General features: G+C 49.3%; 2 protein-coding genes and 1 long non-coding RNA gene across 3 annotated transcripts in view; 1 reads left to right on the top strand and 2 right to left on the bottom strand.

The window, feature by feature from the left end:
- MYLK2 (myosin light chain kinase 2) overlaps positions 1-19,649 on the top strand; it is a 102,178-nt gene that overhangs the window by 60,215 nt on the left and 22,314 nt on the right. The window lies entirely within an intron of this gene.
- Positions 12,295-14,386, bottom strand: FOXS1 (forkhead box S1). Its single transcript, XM_081867897.1, has one exon. The coding sequence runs from the start codon at positions 13,951-13,953 to the stop codon at positions 12,583-12,585; it is 1,371 nt and encodes a 456-aa protein (XP_081724023.1). The 5' UTR covers positions 13,954-14,386; the 3' UTR covers positions 12,295-12,582.
- The window catches only part of LOC309345239, a 147,139-nt gene continuing 144,555 nt past the window's right edge, over positions 17,066-19,649 (bottom strand). Inside the window, exon 2 of the long non-coding RNA XR_014158131.1 lies at positions 17,066-19,028. This is a non-coding gene — a long non-coding RNA (uncharacterized lncRNA). The remainder of the gene's footprint in view (positions 19,029-19,649) is intronic.

The raw sequence follows: 19,649 nt of genomic DNA, 5'->3' as shown, positions 1-19,649 counted from the left end.
CTGCCGCCGGAGCACGATTTCTGTTCTCATCCTGAAGCAAAGTTCTTAACTTGATGTACTATTTCTGGGTTAGTGGAGTCTGTAACCTGAAGCGTATGTAACCTGAGGTACCACTGTAAAAGCACAATTTAAAGTCCTGAATCAGCCGTCAATTAGTGGCCCTTATTCTGATTGCCCCTGCTATGAACCTAGCCACCTTTGCTGTTATCTGCTCATTTTGATCTGATAGGAGAAAGGACATGGTGGCAGTGGCTGAGCGCCCTGGGATGGTTAGTACGAGTGGGGTGATGATCTCTTTCCTCAGGGCTTTGTAGAGAGCACAGGACAGGAAGACATGTGCCGATGTTTCGGTGCTATGAGGCACCACTGTGCCCCTGGAACACAATTTCTGTTCTCATCCTGAAGCAAAGTTCTTAACCCAAGGTACTATTTCTGGGTTAGCGGAGTCTGTAACCTGAAGCGTCTGTAACCCGAAGTACCACTGTATCCTTCTTCTTCCAGGATCCTGGAGAAACAACTGCTCGAGATATCCAGCATCCTGTTCTCTTTTTTTATGACTCTAATAATAATTATTAGTTTTCAGTTACAACAATCCCATAATAGCCTCATTATAACAATGCCAAATTACAATACAGTTACTAATACCAATCATTCAGATGCCAAATTATATAATTTAGGTGTTCCCCGCCATGTGCTAGAATTGATGGTTTACTTTATTTCTGTGTTTCAAAATCTTATTAATTTCAGTTACACTCCAGTCAAAATAACAGTCCCTTATACAACAACTGTAGGGACGTGGGTGGCGCTGTGGGTTAAACCACAGAGCCTAGAACTTGTGGATCAGAAGGTCGGCAGTTCGAATCCCTGCGGCGTGGTGAGCTCCCGTTGCTCGGTCCCTGCTCCTGCCAACCCAGCAGTTCAAAAGCACATCAAAGTGCAAGTAGATAAATAGGTACCACTCTGGCGGGAAGGTAAACGGCATTTCTGTGTGCTGCTCTGGTTCGCCAGAAGCGGCTTAGTCATGCTGGCCACATGACCCGGAAGCTGTACGCCGGCTCCCTCGGCCAGTAAAGTGAGATGAGCGCCGCAACCCCAGTCAGCCACAACTGGACCTAATGGTCAGGGGTTCCTTTACCTTTATACAACAACTGCAGTATTAACGACTTCAATTCATATTCGCACATTAAATGATTTATAAAGCTACAGGTGAAGTCTTCAAACTATATTCTTGTTCTTCCTGTGTGTGGCAGTTATTCTGTCCATGGTGTTTCTTCCTGTCCTTCCAACATTCTGGTCTCGCAGCAGCCAACCAGATGCCTCTCACAAGCCAGTCAGGATTCAGGTAGGTAGCCATGTTGGTCTGACGCAGTTGAAACAAAAAATTAAAAAATACAGTGGTACCTCAGGTTACAGATGCTTCAGGTTTCAGACTCCACTAACCCAGAAATAGTACCTCGGGTTAAGAACTTTGCTTCAGGATGAGAACAGAAATCGTGCGGCGGCAGCAGGAGGCCCCATTAGCTAAAGTGGTGCTTCAGGCTAAGAACAGTTTCAGCTTAAGAACAGACCTCCAGAACGAATTAAGTTCTTAACCTGAGGTTCCACTGTAGTCCAGCAGCACCTTAGAGACCAACTAAATTTGTTCTAGGTATAAGCTTTTGTGTGCATGCACACTTCTTCAGATACACTGAAACAGAAGTCACCAGACCCTTATACAGTGGACGCTCGGGTTGTGAACGTGATCTGTGCAGGATCCCGCAGTGTGTTTTTTTTCTTCAATAATATTTATTCAAGTTTTAACAGGTTACAAAGAAGAACACAATATATAAAAACAAAACATATCCAAGATAAAAATAGAAAAATAAAAAAGCAAAAACAGCTAAAAAGGAAAAAAAGATACAATCCAAAAAACAAAAAAAGCAAAAGAACAAGTTAAACCTTAATATAACTCCCTTTCTTAACTTATCTCCTTGACCTCCTCACATCTCCCCTCTTTGTATTCTAATTCATATAGGTATTTCAGCAAATCCTTCATCAGCAAATCCTTCAAGGATCCCGCAGTGTTAACAATCCTCATCTGCGCGTGCGTGGGTTGTGATTCAGCGCTTCTGCGCATGTGCAACCGCCAAAACCCGGAAGTAACCCGTTCTGGTACTTCCGGGTTTCAGCGGTCCATAACCCGAAAAAAGGCAACCCGAAGCAGCTGTAACCCGAGGTATTACTGCATATAGTGGGAGGCTGGGGTTTTTCTCAGAAGGGTGGTAGGAGATGGCCGATTGACTCAATGGGTATGGTAACACTCTCTCACTCTTGTGATCCCCTGTAGCTGATATTCAGAGGCAGGCAGGCTTCATGGAGGAGAGGGCTACTAGCCCTGAGGTGGGGGGCAATAGAAATATTTAACTGACCAATCACATCGGTTCTGCCCCCCCCAACAAAAGCCCTGCTCCCCCCCCCCCAAAAAAACCCTGGCTATGCCCATGCTACTAGCCACAATGGCTCTGCCATCACAGTTTCAGGCAGCAGTGCTTCTGGGTACCAGCTGCTGGAAACAGCAAGAGGGGAGAGAGGTCTTGGGTTCGAGTCCTGCTTGTGGGTTTCCTGTTGGACATCAGGTTGGCCACTGTGAGAGCAGGATCCAGCAGGCTCATCTTATATTCTTCCCTATGTTCTTGTGGTCCTAGAGGCAATACATAGCCACCTTTGAATATGCGCATGTGTGAGGCAGCCCGAAGATGACCAAGATAGATTTGATGCAGCAGGCAAGTGCGATGTCTCTTGACATGGGCTCCAAATTTGATTGGAATGCAGAGCATATAAGCTTAGCCCCCAGTCCCACCAGTGGGTCATTTTCCTGCTTGGGAAATCAATCCCTTGTCCCAAGAAAGGGAGGTTAAATGATGCTGGCTATTTAAGGAGCACCCATCCTGATTCCTTTGTGAATAGCCTAGCTGAGGCGTCATCCCACACTTCCCCAGGGCTTTTCCCCATCACTTTCCTTCCTGCAGAACGTAGTTGTTTGGGGGAAGCAACTTTGAATGCCTCCCATTTGATTGCAACCATGCAGCATGAATTTCCCCAATGTGTGACAGAATCCCACCCGAAAACAACAACAGCCTGAAGGGGGGAAATGCCGCAGGAAAGAAGGGCCCTCCCCAAAGTGGAAGAAATCGCTGGACGTTCTATCCCTTGACAACACAGTTTCATTTCTTCCTCCTCTCCCTTTTCTCTGCTCAGGCATATCTTCTCCTGCCACCAGGACTTGTGGGGTTGGAGGAAAGGGAGTGGGATGGGGGCTGAGAGCTGGAGCTTTGGCCCCAAATGCCGCTGTCGATCTTGGCTCCAGAGTAGCTGCAAAAGTCCTTCGGCGCCCTCAGGATGGAGCCAGAGTGGACCCCCTCACTTGCTTCCTCTGCCCAGATGCACGGAGAACTTCTGTGGGATCCTGTTCTGTGCAGGCACTCATCCAGACCACCCACCCAGAGGAAGGAGGAAGAGGTGGGTGGGCAGGAATAGGAGCCAAATATTTCTGGTGCGTTGAAAAGATACTGGGGATTGCATCATGAATATGTGCATTTGTACATAAGGTGTGTGTTATTGTTCCCCAAAAATCTTATTCCCCCCCCCTTCCCCTGGACTTGGGATAATATTAGCATGCCATCAGGCATCAGCCAGGTGACAGGATCCTGGCCAGTAGCTCTGTGGTCTTTTTATGAAGTTTGTTTTATAAACTGAGAAAATGGATAGAGGAGAGCTATTCTTCCTCTCTCAAAACTCTAGAATTAAGGGGTATTCAATTAGGCTGCATGTTGGAGGATTCATAGAATCACAGATTCATGGAATTGGAAGGGACCCCGAGGGTCATCTAGTCCAGCCCCCCGCAAGGCAGGAATCTCAACTAAAGCGTCCAGGGCAGATGGCCATCCGAGCTCTGCTTGGAAACCTCCAAGGAAGGAGGTTCCGTTCCACAGTCAAATAATTTTTGACAAGGGAAAGTTATTCCTGATGTTCGGTCGGAATCTCCTTTCTTGTAACTTGAAGCCATGGGTTCAAGTCCCACCATCTGGAGCCGGAGAGGACATACCTGCGGGTTATTGTTGTTTAGTCGTTTAGTCATGTCCGCCTCTTCGTGACCCCCTGGACCAGAGCACGCCAGGCACTCCTGTCTTCCATTGCCTCCCACGGTGTGGTCAAACTCATGTACATAGCTTTGAGAACACTGTCCAACCATCTCATCCTCTGTCGTCTCCTTCTCCTTGTGCCCTCCATCTTTCCCAACATCAGGGTATAGGTTGCTATACAAATTTAATAGATAATAATACTAATAATACTAATAAATAATGGACAAGCTTGCTCCATCTTGCATGTGACAGCCCTTAGATATTTGAATGTGGTTCTCATATCTGCCCTCAGTCTCTTCTTTCCTAGGCTAACCATACCCATCTCCTTCAACCGTCCCTCATCAGACTTGGTTTCCAGACCCTTGGTCATCTTGGTTGCCCTCCTCTGCACATGTTTAAGCTTGTCAATGGAAGGAATGACTTCTTCAGTTGTTTTTTAAAAGTAAAATAGTTGTTTATTGCCTTGACATCCACTGGGAGGGTGTTCCACAGGGCAGGTGCCACTACCGAGAAGGCCCTCTGCCTGGTTCCCTGTAACCTCACTTCTCGCAGCGAGGGAACCACCAGAAGGCCCTCGGAGCTGGACCTCAGTGTCCGGGGTGGAGATACTCCTTCAGGTATACAGAACCGAGGCCATTTAGGGCTTTAAAGGTCAGCACCAACACTTTGAATTGCGCTCGGAAACTTACTGGGAGCCAATGAAGATCTTTCAAAACCGGTGTTATGTGGTCTTGGCGGCCGCTCCCAGTCACCAGTCTAGTTGCCGCATTCTGGATTAACTGCAGTTTCCAAGTCACCTTCAAAGGTAGCCCCACGTAGAGCGCATTGCAGTAGTCCAAGCAGGAGATAACTAGAGCATGCACCACTCTGGAGAGACAGTCTGCGGGCAGGGAGGGTCTCATCCTGTGTACCAGATGGAGCTGGTAAACAGTTGGTGAAAGTCTGGTGGTCATCATAGAATTGTGGAGCTTGAAGGAATCTCATGAGTCACATAGTCTAACCCCCGCCAATGCAAGACTCACCGCTCAAGAATCCCTGATAGGCAGCCATCCATCATTTGTTTGTTTGTTTGTTTGTGTACAATCTCCACAACTGCACCTTCTTGTAGGATCCTTGTCAACAAACCCCAGGACGCCCACGTCAGGACAGGGTGGAATTTATATTGCAGCCGTTCTTCCATGCAACCTTTTCCTTATATGAACTAATGAAATCCGCTCACTTATTTTGGAAAAAGGCAATGGGTCATTTGCCTCTGTCTCTGACCACCAGCAGCCCAGGTCATTCACGTCTCTCGGCAGGGCCAGCCCAAGACCTTTGGGCAGCTCAGGTGAACCACAAAATGCTTTCCCTCCACCACCTTGCCAGGCGAAAAGGGGCGAGTGAAGATCTCCACCAGGAACAAGCAAAAAGAGAGATCTCCATCAGGATCGCCTGCCCCGTGGAACCTGCCGCCCGAGGCTGTTGTCTCAACTTGCCTCATGGGTGGGCCGGCCCTGTCTCTTCGTTTCCTCACCTCTGATGCCTGTTGTGGCTGAGAAGTAATCGCCTATGCAGCTTCAGAGAGCTTTACATCAGAGCTGCAGGAGCACTTTTTGGAAGAGCTGACTTCCCCCCATCCTTCTGGAAATTTGGGTCCATCCCTCATCACCGGCTTCCCCCCATCCTTCTGGACCCAGGTCCCTCCCTCAGAGCAGGCTTCCTCCCATTCTTCTGGACCAGGATCCCTCCCTCATCACTGGCTTCTCCCCATCCTTCTGGACCAGGGTCCCTCCCTCGGAGCTGACTTCCCCCCATCCTTCTGGAACTTTGGGTCCACCCCTCATCACCGGCTTCCCCCCATCCTTCTGGACTCAGGTCCCTCCCTCATCACTGGCTTCCCCCCAGAGTTCTGGACTCAGATCCCTCCCTCAGAGTGGGCTTCCTCCCATTCTTCTGGACCAGGGTCCCTCCCTCATCTCTGGCTTCCTCCCATCCTTCTGGACTAGGATCCCTCCCTCATCACTGGCTTCCCCCTATGGTTCTGGACTCAGGGCCCTCCCTCAGAGCTGGCTTTGCCCCTCCTTCTGGACCTTGGAGTCCCTCTCTGCCGCTGCCCCTTCCCCCCTACCAGCACAGCCCTGCTCCCCAAAGAGCCAGGGCAGGATTGTGTTCCTTCTATCTCACGCAGCGTCAGTTCCCTTCCCTGGGAGCGGAGAGGCCGCTGGCAGCTGCGTTCCCAGCCCCGGTTCTGGAGCCTCGGGTGTGGGGCCGGTGGAGGCGCAGGCCGGGTCTGTGGGAACCAGACATCCCTGGGCACAGTTCATCCAGGCTGGCTTCCTCCAGCGCCCCTGGGGACTGTGCGAAGGAGGGGCGCCCAGGCCAAATGTTCCCTGCACAGACAGCTTCTCAGACGCCAGCATGATGTATGTCCCAAAATATTGTTTTCCACTGCCGGCCAGGCAAGGAGGAGAAGAAGGGGAGAGGGTGCAGAGGGACTGATATCACCAGAACTTGGACCGCAGTCGGGTCCTCGCTCGTCCGAGGACAGATCCAGAAATGTGTGCTGGGACAAGCAGCGGCGAGTGTGTGGGAAGCAGAGAGGGGATGAGGAGGGAGGGAGAAAACCAAAATGCTTGGGCTTAATTTTGTTTTAAAGAATGAAGCGAGTCAAGCAATGCAATGCAATCGAAACGACAGACGTAAAAATGCAAGGATATTCTGAGTCACAAACACGTAAGGAAGAGCCTGTTTGCTGGATCAGGCCAACGGCCCACCTAGTCCAGCACCCTGTTCTCACAAGGCCCAACAGGATAATAATATATATAATAATAATTTATTATTTATACCCCAACCATCTGGCTGAGTTTCCCCAGCCACTCTGGGCGGCTCCCAATCAAATGTTAAAAATAATACAGCATTAAATATTAAAAACCTTCATCTGAAGCTGCCTTCAGATGTCTTTTAAAGATAAGATGGCTGCTTATTTCCTTGACATTCCACAGGGTGGGCGCCACCACCAAGAAGGCCCTCTGTCTGGTTCACTGTAACCTCATTTCTCGCAATGAGGGAAGCGCCAGAAGGCCCTCGGCGCTTGACCTCAGTGTACAGGCTGAACGATGGGGGTGGAGACGCTCCTTCAGGTATACAGGACCGAGGCCGTTTAGGGCTTTAAAGGTCAGCACCAACACTTTGAATTGCACTTGGAAACCAATGCAGATCTCTCAGGACCTGTGTTATGTGGTCCCGGTGGCCACTCCCAGTCACCAGTCTAGCTGCCACATTCTGAATTAGTTGCAGTTTCCGGGTCACCTTCAAAGGTAGCCCCACATAGAGCGCATTGCAGTAGACCAAGCGGGAGATAACCAGAGCATGCACCACTCTGGAGAGACAGTCCGCGGGCAGAGAGGGTCTCATCCTGCGTACCAGATGGAGCTGATAAACAGCTGCCCTGGACACAGAATTGACCTGTGCCTCCATGGACAGCTGTGAGTCCAAAATGACTCCCAGGCTGCGCACCTGGTCCTTCAGGGGCACAGTTACCCCATTCAGGACCAGGGAATACCCCACACCTGCCCGCCCCCGGTCCCCCAAAAACAGTACTTCTGTCTTGTCAGGATTCAGCCTCAATCTGTTAGCCGCCATTCATCCAAGATGACTGTGGGAAGAGGACTGGACAAATTCAGGGAAGAGAGGGCTATCAATGGCTACTGGCCACAGTATCTATGCTCCTAAACTCCAGTTGCTGGAACTGGAAACCACAGGAGGGGAGGGTGAATTCCAGATCAACCTGGTTGATGCAGACAGTTGTGTTCAGGTATCTGCATGTGGCCAAATGCTGTAGACGTGGACGGAAAGCAGCCAAAATGATCAAGGAGATTGGGGCAGCTCCCTTAGAGGTAAAGGTTACAGCCTTTGGGGTATTTTAGTTTAGTGAAAAGGTGAGCAAGAAATGATAGAAATAAATAGAATGATGGTTGGCTCGGAGGTTTAAAGATTCTCTCAACGCAAATCTTTTTTTAAAAAAGTAGTATAAACACCAACAATTGTGAAACACTGGCCTGCGAGTGCTCCAATTGGAGAACAGCCTTTACCAAAGGTGTCATGGGCTTTGAAGACACACAAACTCAGGATGAAAGGGAGAAACGTGCTAAGAGGAAGGCACAATTGGCAAACCCTCACCGTGATCAACTCCTGCCCGGAAACCTATGTCCCCACTGGGTCCAGAATTGACCTCCACAGTCACTTACAGACTCACTGCTAAGATCGTCAAAACAAAATAAAAAAATTCCTTCCAGTAGCACATTAAAGACCAACTAAGTTAGTTCTAGGTATGAGCTTTCGTGTGCATGCACACTTCTTCAGATACCAGAAGATATCAGTCTGTACCTGTGTGCATGCACACGAAAGCTCATACCTAGAACTAACTTAGTTGGTCTTTAAGGTGCTACTGGAAGGAATTTTTTTATTTTGTTTTGACTATGGCAGACCAACACGGCTACCCATCTGTAACTGCTAAGATCGTGTTCACGGAAGACAATCTTACTCAGCTATGAGGGATCGAAAAAAGATACATAGAATGATGGCTGGCTTTGAAAAAGTGGACGGAGATAGGTTTCTCTTCCTCTCTCACAACACTTCTAGGATGCGTGGAGATTTGGGACAGTTAAAAGAAATTATTGTTCACACAGCAAACCAGGGAATTCAAGGCTTCTCCAGACTTCCTTTGGTGCTCCATTTCTACGTGCAGGTCTGGGCTTTAAAGTTCTGGCTCTGAGCATTTTGGTCTTGCTTTGTCCAGGCGCTACCCCTGGGGAAAACCTGCAAATGGCAAGTGGGTTTTCTGTGGATTTGACATTTGTTCTGATTCAGCTGTGAAACGTGGGTTTTCCTGGGGAAAGGGCCACCCCCAAACCCAAAGGACACACTTGGACACAGCACTTTAAAGTGCAGCCATGTGCCTGGAAAGCAGAGCAAAAGGAAGCCTGGATGATCCCTCATTCGCAAAGGAGGCAGTGACAGCCACCAACCTGGATGGTTTTCAAAAGACAAATTCATGGAGGAGGAGAGGTCTGTTGATCCAGCCCAGACACTGAGGTCCAGCACCGAGAGCCTTCTGGCGGTTTCCTTGCTGAGAGAAGTGAGGTTACAGGGAACCAGGCAGAGGGCCTTCTTGGTGGTGGCACCCACCTCCCGTCAGATGTCAAGGAGCTTCACAATATTCCAAAATACCTGAAGGAGCGTCTCCACCCCCATCATTCAGCCCGGACACTGAGGTCCATCTCAGAGGGCCTTCTTGTGGTATTATTATTATTATTATTAGCCAGAACAGCTCTGTTCTGCATCCCCAGTTGGAGAAAGCAATGCTTCTGAATGCCAGTTTCTGGAAATCACAGGAGGGTTCAAATCCTGCTTGTGGGTTTCCCCTGAACATTTTTGTAGGTCACTGTGGGAACAGGGTGCTGGACTAGATGGGCGATCGGCCTGAACCAGCAGGATTTGAACACAGGCCTTGCCTGGGCTCAAGGCAGAATCCATGCACACTTGTCTGGACATTGTGAGACAGTGAACCACGGAGCGTCCCATTCTGCCTGCTCTGAGGCTGGGTGGGCTTTTGCATTCCTGAAGGCTGCAATTCTGAGTCTTTGCTTCCAAGGAGCCCTGTCAAACAAAGGCTTCCTTTCACCCAGGCGATGGATGGGCTCGATCAGGATGGCCGAGGCCCATCTGATACCGCTGAACAAACAGCCCCAGGAAATTAGGGGGCAAATTTCGCTTCCTGCCTTTTGCTCCGAACATCTGGCAGTCAAGATGGGCGACAGGACCGAAAATGCAGCATCTTCTGAGCCACTCACTCAATTTGGGGCACTTTTGGTGGGGCTTTTCACCCCCAACACAGGATCTTGAAGCTCAGACATCAAGAAGGCAACCTTTCCTCCTGGCACAGGTATAAGCCATGAAATTGCCATGTCCTGTCAGTGTCTGGAAAGCGAGGGATCAGGGCCAGAGGAGAGAATGCTGCAGCCCTGAAACCTTTCCCCCTGTTGAGTGCTGCACAACTTAGCTTCAAGGCAAAAGTCAGCCTCACACCATTTACTCCCATTTCCCCATCGCTCTCCTCATTGCAAAAAGCTCAATCTTTTGGGGAATCGCATTCGTTAGGGAAGAGCTCCAGATCCACTAAGTGTGCAGCCTGGATGGGACAGAATCCCACTAGAAAGGGCACGGTCTGGAAGTGCCCTTTGCAATAAGGGAAGTGACTGGGAAAGCATCTAAACTCCCCAGAAGGAATGAATCCAACATCGTCAGCGGAAATGACTGGCAGAATCCGAGACCAAGGTGAAGAGTCGGTGGAAGAAGATTGGAAAAAATTTAAAGTTTATCTACAGAAACATTGCAAAATTAAGGAATGTTAGAAGGATGTTGGAATGAAGTAATGTGCTTTTAGCAGAAATGATATAAAGGATTAGGTAAAAATGGATTTGTTAATTGGTGAAAGACGAGAATGTAAAATTACAGTATATTAAGATAAATTAATAGGATAAAAACAAAGCTGGAAAGGATTTGCTGAAATATCTAATTGAACTAGAATACAAAAAAGGGAGGTGTGAAGAGGTCAAGGAAATAAGCAAAGGAAAGAAAGTTATGTAAAGGTTTGATCTGTGGTTTTTTTTTAATTGCTTGCATTTTTTCTGTATTTTTCTGTTTTTCTTTTTTCTCTTTGTAATCTTTAAAAGTTGAATAAATATTATTCAAAAAAAAAATTAAAAAAATGAATCCAACATCATCTAAACTCCCTGCAAACAAATCTGTTAACAAGTCATCTGGGAGTACCCTAGATATTTGCACCAGACCAGGGATAGACCTGTGAAAATGCTAAAAAAAATGCTGTCTTTCCAGCATTCTGTATCCTCTGGTGATTTAGAGCATATACGGAGTGCTTTCCTTCGAGAAAAGTGTTTTTTTAAAACCCCATGAGGCATATTGCAAAGAAAAACTATTCCCCCCCAACCCAAGGCAGATAAGGAAACAGAGTTCTTCTGACAGCTAGCGTAGTCATATAATTGTTAAACTGTCGGAACAGGCATGGAAAAGAGCAGGTTCAACCCTGAATTTGTCACACGGGTGTGATCTTCGACCAGCTGGCCTTTTTTATGCTAACCTACCTCACAGGGTTGTTGTGAGTTAAAGATGGGGGGGGGGGGATGGACGTATCTGCCACCCTGAGCTCCTTGGAGGAAAGGAGGGATTAGCTGGGATGTAACTACAATAAATTGTAGCTGTAGGGTGACGCTGTGGTCTAAACCACAGAGCCTAGGGCTTACCGATCAGAAGGTCGGCAGTTCGAATCCCCGCGACGGGGTGAGCTCCAGTTGCTTGGTCCCTGCTCCTGTCAACCTAGCAGTTTGAAAGCACACCAGCACAAGTAGATAAACAGGTACCACTGTGGTGGGAATGGAAACGGCATTTCCATGCACTCTGGCTTCCGTCACGGTGTCCCGTTGCACTAGAAGTGGTTTAATCTTGCTGGCCACATGACCCAGAAAGCTGTTTGTGGACAAACGCTGGCTCCCTTGGCCCATAGAGCGAGATGAGTGCGCAACCGCAGAGTCGTCTGCAACTGGACCTAACGGTCTGGGATACCCTTACCTTTAACTGCAATAAATAAACAGACTGTGCTGAGTGGCTTTTTCCCAATGACATGGGACATTCTTGTTAAATAAGTTGCCACAAGGCAAGGCTACCTATGTGCATGTGCAGAGGGCAGGCTTCTTAAGGGTTCCATCTTTAAAATAAAACTCACAGAAAGGAGGAAAACAATATGAAACCACCTAACATCTTCCACAAGCCCTGGTTTTACTTTCTCCTTGGTCAAGGGCAAAATTCTGGCCACCTGGCAACCACATCTGGGTCAAAAGGACCCCCCAGCAGACCCCTCTGGGTGCAGAGACCTTGGGCCACCCCCACGCTGATCACATCTGCATGCTTAGCGAGCTGCGGACCAGAATGCAACATGGTTAATCAAGGCAAATTCAGAGGATGTTTTGCAAACACCATTCATGCCCTGGCAAAAATCCTCTTCTGAAGCCTCCCAGCCCAGCCATGTCCCGCCACAAACCACATGCCCAGATGTGTCCCGACCCTTGCCCCCTCCCCTTTGCCCACTTCCCACCCCGGCCGACAGAGAAAGCAAATCTGCATCAAGAAGTGGGGAGTGCATTTATTCCGCTAACCAATTTTTCCTTCTTAAAAAAAAAAAAAAACACAGGTTCCATCCGCTGGCTGGGAGCTGCCGTTGCTGTTTTTATCCAGACGGGACGAAAGCGTTGCCAGTCGGAAGCTGGAGGGCTCTGCTATTTTAGAGTCCCTTCTTCGCTCTGTCGGCCAAGAGTCAATAACTTACATGGGGGGTCGAGCCCTGGTCTCCCGGTGGGGAGGACGCGAGTGCTTTCTGGTCCCAAAACATGCCCCCAGCACCCCTCCATCACTCAAAGAAGAACATCCCAGGGGTCCTGTAGAGACAGTGGGGGAGGCCTAGCTGGTACCCGCTGCCCCCTTGGAGGGAGAAGGGTCCCCCGCCCCAGGATTCCTGTTCTCCTTGAAGGGGCATGAAGGAGGCTGGCTGGCTGGCGGCCGAGGGCCCAGTGGCCACGGTGGCTGTCAAAAGGTGTTCCAAGGCTGTGCTGCAGCCACCATGCTCGTTGACGCAGAAGTTCAGGGCCTGCAGGCGGCACTGGTAGTTCCCGCTCAGAGAATCGGCTCCCGAGTAGCCCAGGGAGCTGAAGACAGGCAAGACAGCAGGCTTGGCATAGGCCTCGCCTTCCAAAGGCGACGGCTGGTGGCTGCAGGCCTGGGCACCCTTGGTAGGGCCCAGGAAAGTTGGGGCCAGCTGACCGAAAACCTTCCCATCCTGCCCGCTCTTGGGAGGCCCCAGAGGTGTTTTGGGGCTGCCCTGAAGGGGCTCCTTAGCCTCTGCCGGTGCCTGCGCCATCCTGTCGCCCGCTTGGGCAAGAGGGCTGGCTTGCATGCCCTCCAGGGCTGGCTCCTTTGCCTGGGAGCAGTCCAGCAGGGCTTGGTAGCAGGCCTGTCGGTCGTACGGGTGAAGTTTGGGTGCCAGCTGCGGCGGAGCAAGGCACTGCTGCCCTGGTGGGTAGCTCTTGGCGCAGGCCAGGCCTCCGGAGCCCAGGTGCTCCTGGCAAGGAAGGGCCGGGTCACCGGGGCCTCGGCCTCCAACGGCAGGCACCTCTAAGGGCAGCGTTTTCTCTTGGCAGGAACCCTGGAGCAGGCCCACAGCAGCTGGCGAAGAACCGGAACCATTTTCTACTTTGATGGCTTTCTCCACCAACAGCGGGCATTTGGCCAGCGGCTTCTTGTGGCCCTCGGTGCCCCTCTTGCGGGTGAAGCGGCGTCTCCGCCGCAGGAAGCTTCCGTTCTCGAACATGTTGTGGCAGTCGGGGTCCAGGGTCCAGAAGTTGCCCTTGCCGGGCTTCTTGTCGTCCCGCGGCACCTTGACGAAGCACTCATTGAGAGACAAGTTGTGGCGGATGCTGTTCTGCCAGCCTTGCTTGTTCTCCCGGTAGTAGCCGAAACGCGCCGTGATGTAGCGGTAGATGCCGTTGAGGGTGATCCTCTTCTCCGGGGTGCTCTGGATGGCCATGGTGATGAGGGCAATGTAGCTGTACGGTGGCTTGGTCCCTTCGGGGGCCAGCGGCGAATGGGACCCCTGGAACGGCTCTGGGGCTGCGTACCTGCCGAAGCCCATGGCCAGCTGGCTGCCTTCTCCTCCTCCAGCCTCGCATAGGGGAGGCAGGCTGGACCGGGAAGCAGCAGCCGGGTGGAGATATTCCAGCTGCATCTCCACTCTCTCTCCTCCAAGCAGCCGCGAGTCCTGGGGAGACTCCCGTCCTACTGACTTGGTTTAAAACTCTGCTGCGGTCCAGCCTCTCTCCTGCCTGGAAAAGCAGAGCAGAGCGGCTCCACCTCCTGCCCACAGGGACCCAGAGGAGGGGCCGAGAGCAGCTCCTGCTGCTTCGCAAGGCGGCCAGTCTCTGAGCATCATCGCCTCCGCGCAAGAGGAAATGCCACCTCAAAGCCGTTCCCAGACGCAGCTGGCAGGAGGCAAGCCCAGGATGGAGGTGATGAAGGCAGCCTGGAAGCTGCAGCTAGGTCGTTTTGGGTTGTTTCATTAGTCCAAGGAGAGTTTATAAAATAGAAGGCGGCAGCCCAGAACGAGGAGGCAGGGCGAGATCAGCGCTACCCCAAAAATGTTTGGTGTCAGCAACAGCTAGCTACATCTGGACCTGGACGGGCAATTGCTGCTCTTCCTCTCTCCTGACGAGAACTTTGTGGGCATCCTGTGAAGCTAAGGGCTGGAAGATTCAAGATGAAAGGAATTAATCTCCACACAGCACATAGTTAAACTATGGAACTCCCTGCCACAAGAGGCAGAAATGGCCACCAACTTGGAAAGCAGATTAGACAAGCTATCAATAGCTACAAGCCAAGGTGGTGATGCTCTGCCAGTGTGGTGTAGTGGTTAAGAGCAGGCAGTGGACTCGTAATCTGGTGAACCGGGTTCGATTCCCTGCTCCTCCACATGCAGCTGCTGGGTGACCTTGGGCTACTCTGAAGTCTCTCAGCCTCACAGAGTGTTTGTTGTGGGGGAGGAAGGGAAAAGGAGAATGTTAGCCGCTTTGAGACTCCTTTGGGTAGTGATAAAGCGGGATATCAAATCCAAAACTCTTCTCTTCTTCTGCCTGCAGTTGGGAGGCAGCAAAGCTTCTGAAAACCAGTTTCTGGAAACTGCAGGAGAGAAGAGGACTCTCAGGCTTGATTCCTCCTATGAAGGTTTCCCTAGAAGTCCCACTGAGGTCAGCGGGTCTTACTCCCGACTGAGACCCTCCCTGCCTGCAGACTGTCTCACCAGAGTGGCGCATGCTCTGATTATCTCCCGCTTGGACTACTGCAATGCGCTCTATGTGGGGCTACCTTTGAAGGTGAATCAGGAACTACAGCTAATCCAGAATGCGGCAGCTAGACTGGTGACTGGGAGCGGCCGCTGAGACCATATAACACTGGTCCTGAAAGACACACATTGGCTCCCAGTACGTTTCCGAGCACAATTCAAAGAGTTGGTACTGACCTTGAAAGCCCTAAATGGCCTCATCCCACCACCATCGTTCAGCCTGGACGCTGAGGTCCAGCTCCGAGGGCCTTTTGACTATTCCATCACTGCGTTGTTTTATATTCTGCTGGAAGCTGCTCAGAGTGGATGGGGCAACTCAGTCACAGAAGTGGGGTACAAGTAATAAATCATCATCATTGGAGCCAACTCCTAGCAGTTGAGGTCCCTTTGCCCCCAATAAAATATTTGAGGGTGCTGAGCCCCGCCCCAGTTGATGGGCATTGCCATATAAATGGGTTGTGTGTGTCATGTCTTGTGATCAATTATGCGGGGTGAGGCTTACCTGTTCCCCCCAAATATTTTATTTAAGTTGGCACCCCTGATAAGAAGTCTCTAGGATTGAAGCCTGAACAAACCTAGATAGCATCTTAAAAAGCAGAGACATCACCTTGCCAACAACGGTCCGTATAGTTAAAGCTATGGTTTTCCCAGTAGTGATGTACGGAAGTGAGAGCTGGACCATAAAGAAGGCTGATTGCCAAAGAATGGATGCTTTTGAATTATGGTACTGGAGGAGACTCTTGAGAATCCCATGGACTGCAAGTAGATCAAACCTCTCCATTCTGAAGGAAATCAGCCCTGAGTGCTCACTGGAAGGACAGATCCTGAAGCTGAAGCTCCAATACTTTGGCCACCTCATGAGAAGAGAAGACTCCCCGGAAAAGACCCTGAAGTTGGGAAACATGGAGGGCACAAGGAGAAGGGGACGGAAGAGGACGAGATGGTTGGACAGTGTTCTCGAAGCTACAAACATGAGTTTGACCAAACTGTGGGAGGCAGTGGAAGACAGGAGTGCCTGGCGTGCTCTGGTCCATGGGGTCACAAAGAGTTGGACACGACTAAACGACTAAACAACAACAACAGGATTACAGCCTGAATCAACTGACTGCTTGCGGCCTTTTCAATGACACCCCAGAACCCACTGCCTCATAAGAACGTTAAGAGCCCAGCTGCTGGAACAGTCAGTGGCCATTTAAACCAGCATCCAGGCACTGGTATTCAGGGACATAGTGCCCAAAACAGTGAGGACACAAACCAGCCATCATGGCTAGCAGCAAATGAGAGCTTTATCCTTGCTATTGCCTAATGCTAGGGCTGGGTGATGATTGACATGTTACCTTCACAGAGGGTCTTTGCTATCATTATGCAGAACATAACTGCCATGCTTTATAAATAAGTGACATTAATTGCACCAACATCATTTTAGGAGCATTTGAACAGATTATTATTATTATTATTATTATTATTATTACAATTTAAAATACTTTAACATTACTATTATTTCCTCCTAAATATTTTTTAAAAATCAACATGAGACGCAGCCTTTCAAAAATACCCTTTTAAAGTACAGTGGTACCTCTGGTTACGTACTTAATTCATTCTGGAGGTCCGTTCTTAACCTGAAACTGTTCTTAACCTGAAGCACCACTTTAGCTAATGGGGCCTCCCGCTGCCGCCGCACCACTGGAGCACAATTTTTGTTCTCATCCTGAAGCAAAATTCTTAGCCTGAAGCACTATTTCTGGGTTAGCGGAGTCTGTAACCTGAAGCATATGTAACCCGAGGTACCACTGTACTGAACCCCCCAGCACAGCAAACATGCCCCCTAGTGGCCGCCTGCCTCATCATTTTCTACCTTCTCTCATCTTTCGCTAGGTCTTTGCAGAACTATGAAGTTCGCCGAATCAAAGTGAGAAACATGCACAGACCATGCAAACGTGCAAAGTACAAATTATTTCAATAACTGCATACCATTTTTGTAGAAAGAACTCATGCTCATAGATAAAATGCAATTAAAACTATATTGGCGAAGGCACAGTATAAGCAAAAAAAGAAAAAGAAATATAGAGGCTCAGTAGGTAGCTGGTTTCAAGAGTTCTTATTCAGGATCCCTTTGGGATGGGAAGCTTAAGAAATCCATATTATGAGCACTAGAAGTCCTGTAGCTTCACCGTCCTGGCTGAGTGCTTTTTCAGAGTCACAAGACATATCTTGGAACAAACCTCTTATTGAATCCACAGTGGGCAGGTTCCTCAAAGAGGAGTTTTCAACAAGTTCACATGCGTAAGTTTCAGCAGCTGACAATCCCTGAGAAGGCCTGGACCTTGCCCAAGCTGCTCATCTGCATTACAAATGCTTCTCTGCTCTCTCTCCTGCGCATGAACCACCACTAGGAGAAAAGCACCTAGGGATTTAAACTTCTTATTCCCTTGCTATCCTGCTTGTCTGACATGTACCATACGTGGAAGGGATATCCAGATGTTGCTTCTGAACTACGGTTCAGCCCACTGGGAGGTTCCTGTGTATCACTTTGTTTTTAAACTAAATTGGGAATCTCTTGAGAACTCGAGGTAAGCACTGGGAATGAAAACAGCGGTGTCTTGTACAATGGGATCCTGCTTCCCCCTAGTGGCAAATGCAAGAAAAGATCTTCTCCAAAGTCTACTGCAGGGGTCAGCAAACCTTTTCAGCAGGGGGCCAGTCCACTGTCCCTTAGACCTTGTGGGGGGCCAGACTATATTTTGGAGGGGGGGGGAAATGAACAAATTCCTATGCCCTGCAAATAACCCAGAGATGCATTTTAAATAAAAGCACACATTCTACTTATGTAAAAACGCCAGGCGGGCCCCACAAATAACCCAGAGATGCATTTTAAATAAAAGGATACATTCTACTCATGTAAAAACATGCTGGTTCCCGGACCGTCTGCGGGCCGGATTTAGAAGGTGATTGGGTCGGATCCGGCCCCCAGGCCTTAGTTTGCCTAACCATGATCTACTGTTTGTTTACAATGACCCTTGACAATCTGGTGCAGTAGTAGTAGTAGTAGTAGTAGTAGTAATAATAATAATAATAATAATAATAATAATAATAATAATAATAATAATAATTTTATTATTATTATTCATATGCCACCTGTCTGACTGGGTTGCTCCAGCCACTCTGGGCGGCTCCCAACAAAATATTATAAAACACAATAAAACATTGAAAACTTCTCTACAGTTGTTGTTGTGGACTACAACTCTTAGTAGTCGCAGCCCACTTTGGACTACAACTCCCATCATCCCTTGCCAGCATGGCTGTGTATCAAGCTGCTGTCAGAGGCTGGGAAGTATTCATCTGTGGCTGCTCAGGTCTGAAATTTCGCCGCATTACAACAACCCGGTCTCTGCCTGTCTCTCTTGCACAGGCCTGCAATCCTGGGGGGAAGAAATATGTTTGCTCAGGACCTCAGCAAAGGTTAGCAGGGGGCTTGTGATGCTGCAAGCCAGAGATTCGCCCAGGGTGCTTCATCCTGATCTATTTGCAGAGAGGTTAAGACGACTTAAGCTATTTAAAGAAGATTCATTATGTTATTTTGGGGGTGGGGTGGGGAGGTCACACGATGTTGCGTCAAAAGTGTCCTCTCACACTTTCGAGTGCACTTTCCCAATTGCAAAAAGTCCAGCCTTTGGGGGAAGTGAGATCGTTGCACAACACATCCAAAGCAATTGCAATTGCGCAACCTGAATTTGACGGAATCCCCCGCAGAAATAGTGGTAGTTTGGAAGTGCCCCAGTCTCTAAAAAACTAAGGATGAAACAGGACTGACACACCAATTTCAGGTGTTCCTGCTGCCCATTCCCCTCTCCTATCCCAGAGTGCCCAGATACAGATGACGACAAGGTTCCTCTGCCTTTAATAGTCCTAGGCTGCAGCTGCTGAAATTCTCTCTTCTTCTTGTTTAGTCGTTTAGTCGTGTCCGACTCTTTGTGAACCCCCTGGACCAAAGCACGCCAGGTACTCCTGTCTTCCACTGCCTCCCGCAGTTTGGTCAAACTCATGCTGGTAGCTTCGAGAACACTGTCCCACCATCTCGTCCTCTGTCGTCCCCTTCTCCTTGTGCCCTCCATCTTTCCCAACATCAGGGTCTTTTCCAGGGAGTCTTCTCTTCTCACGAGGTGGCCAAAGTCTTGGAGCCTCAGCTTCAGGATCTGTCCTTCCAGTGAGCACTCAGGGCTGATTTCCTTCAGAATGGAAAGGTTTGATCTTCTTGCAGTCCATGGTACTCTCAAGAGTCTCCTCCAGCACCAGAATTCAAAAGCATCAATTCTTCGGTGAGCAGCCTTCTTTATGGTCCAGCTCTCACTTCCATACATCACTACTGGGAAAACCATAGCTTGAACTATATGGACCTTTGTTGGCAAGGTGATGTCTCTGCTTTTTCAGATGCTGTCTAGGTTTGTCATTGCTTTTCTCCCAAGAAGCAGGCATCTTTTAATTTCGTGACTGCTGTTACCATCTGCAGGGATCAAGAAGCCCAAGAAATAAAATCTCCCACTGCCTCCATTTCTTCCCCTTCTGTTTGCCAGGAAGCAATGGGACCA

Source organism: Podarcis erhardii (genome assembly GCF_964252035.2).
Source record: "Podarcis erhardii genome assembly, chromosome: 6".
Taxonomy (NCBI): domain Eukaryota; kingdom Metazoa; phylum Chordata; class Lepidosauria; order Squamata; family Lacertidae; genus Podarcis; species Podarcis erhardii.
Note: the sequence above shows the minus strand (reverse complement) of the source record. Positions and strands in the feature narration are given on the sequence as shown.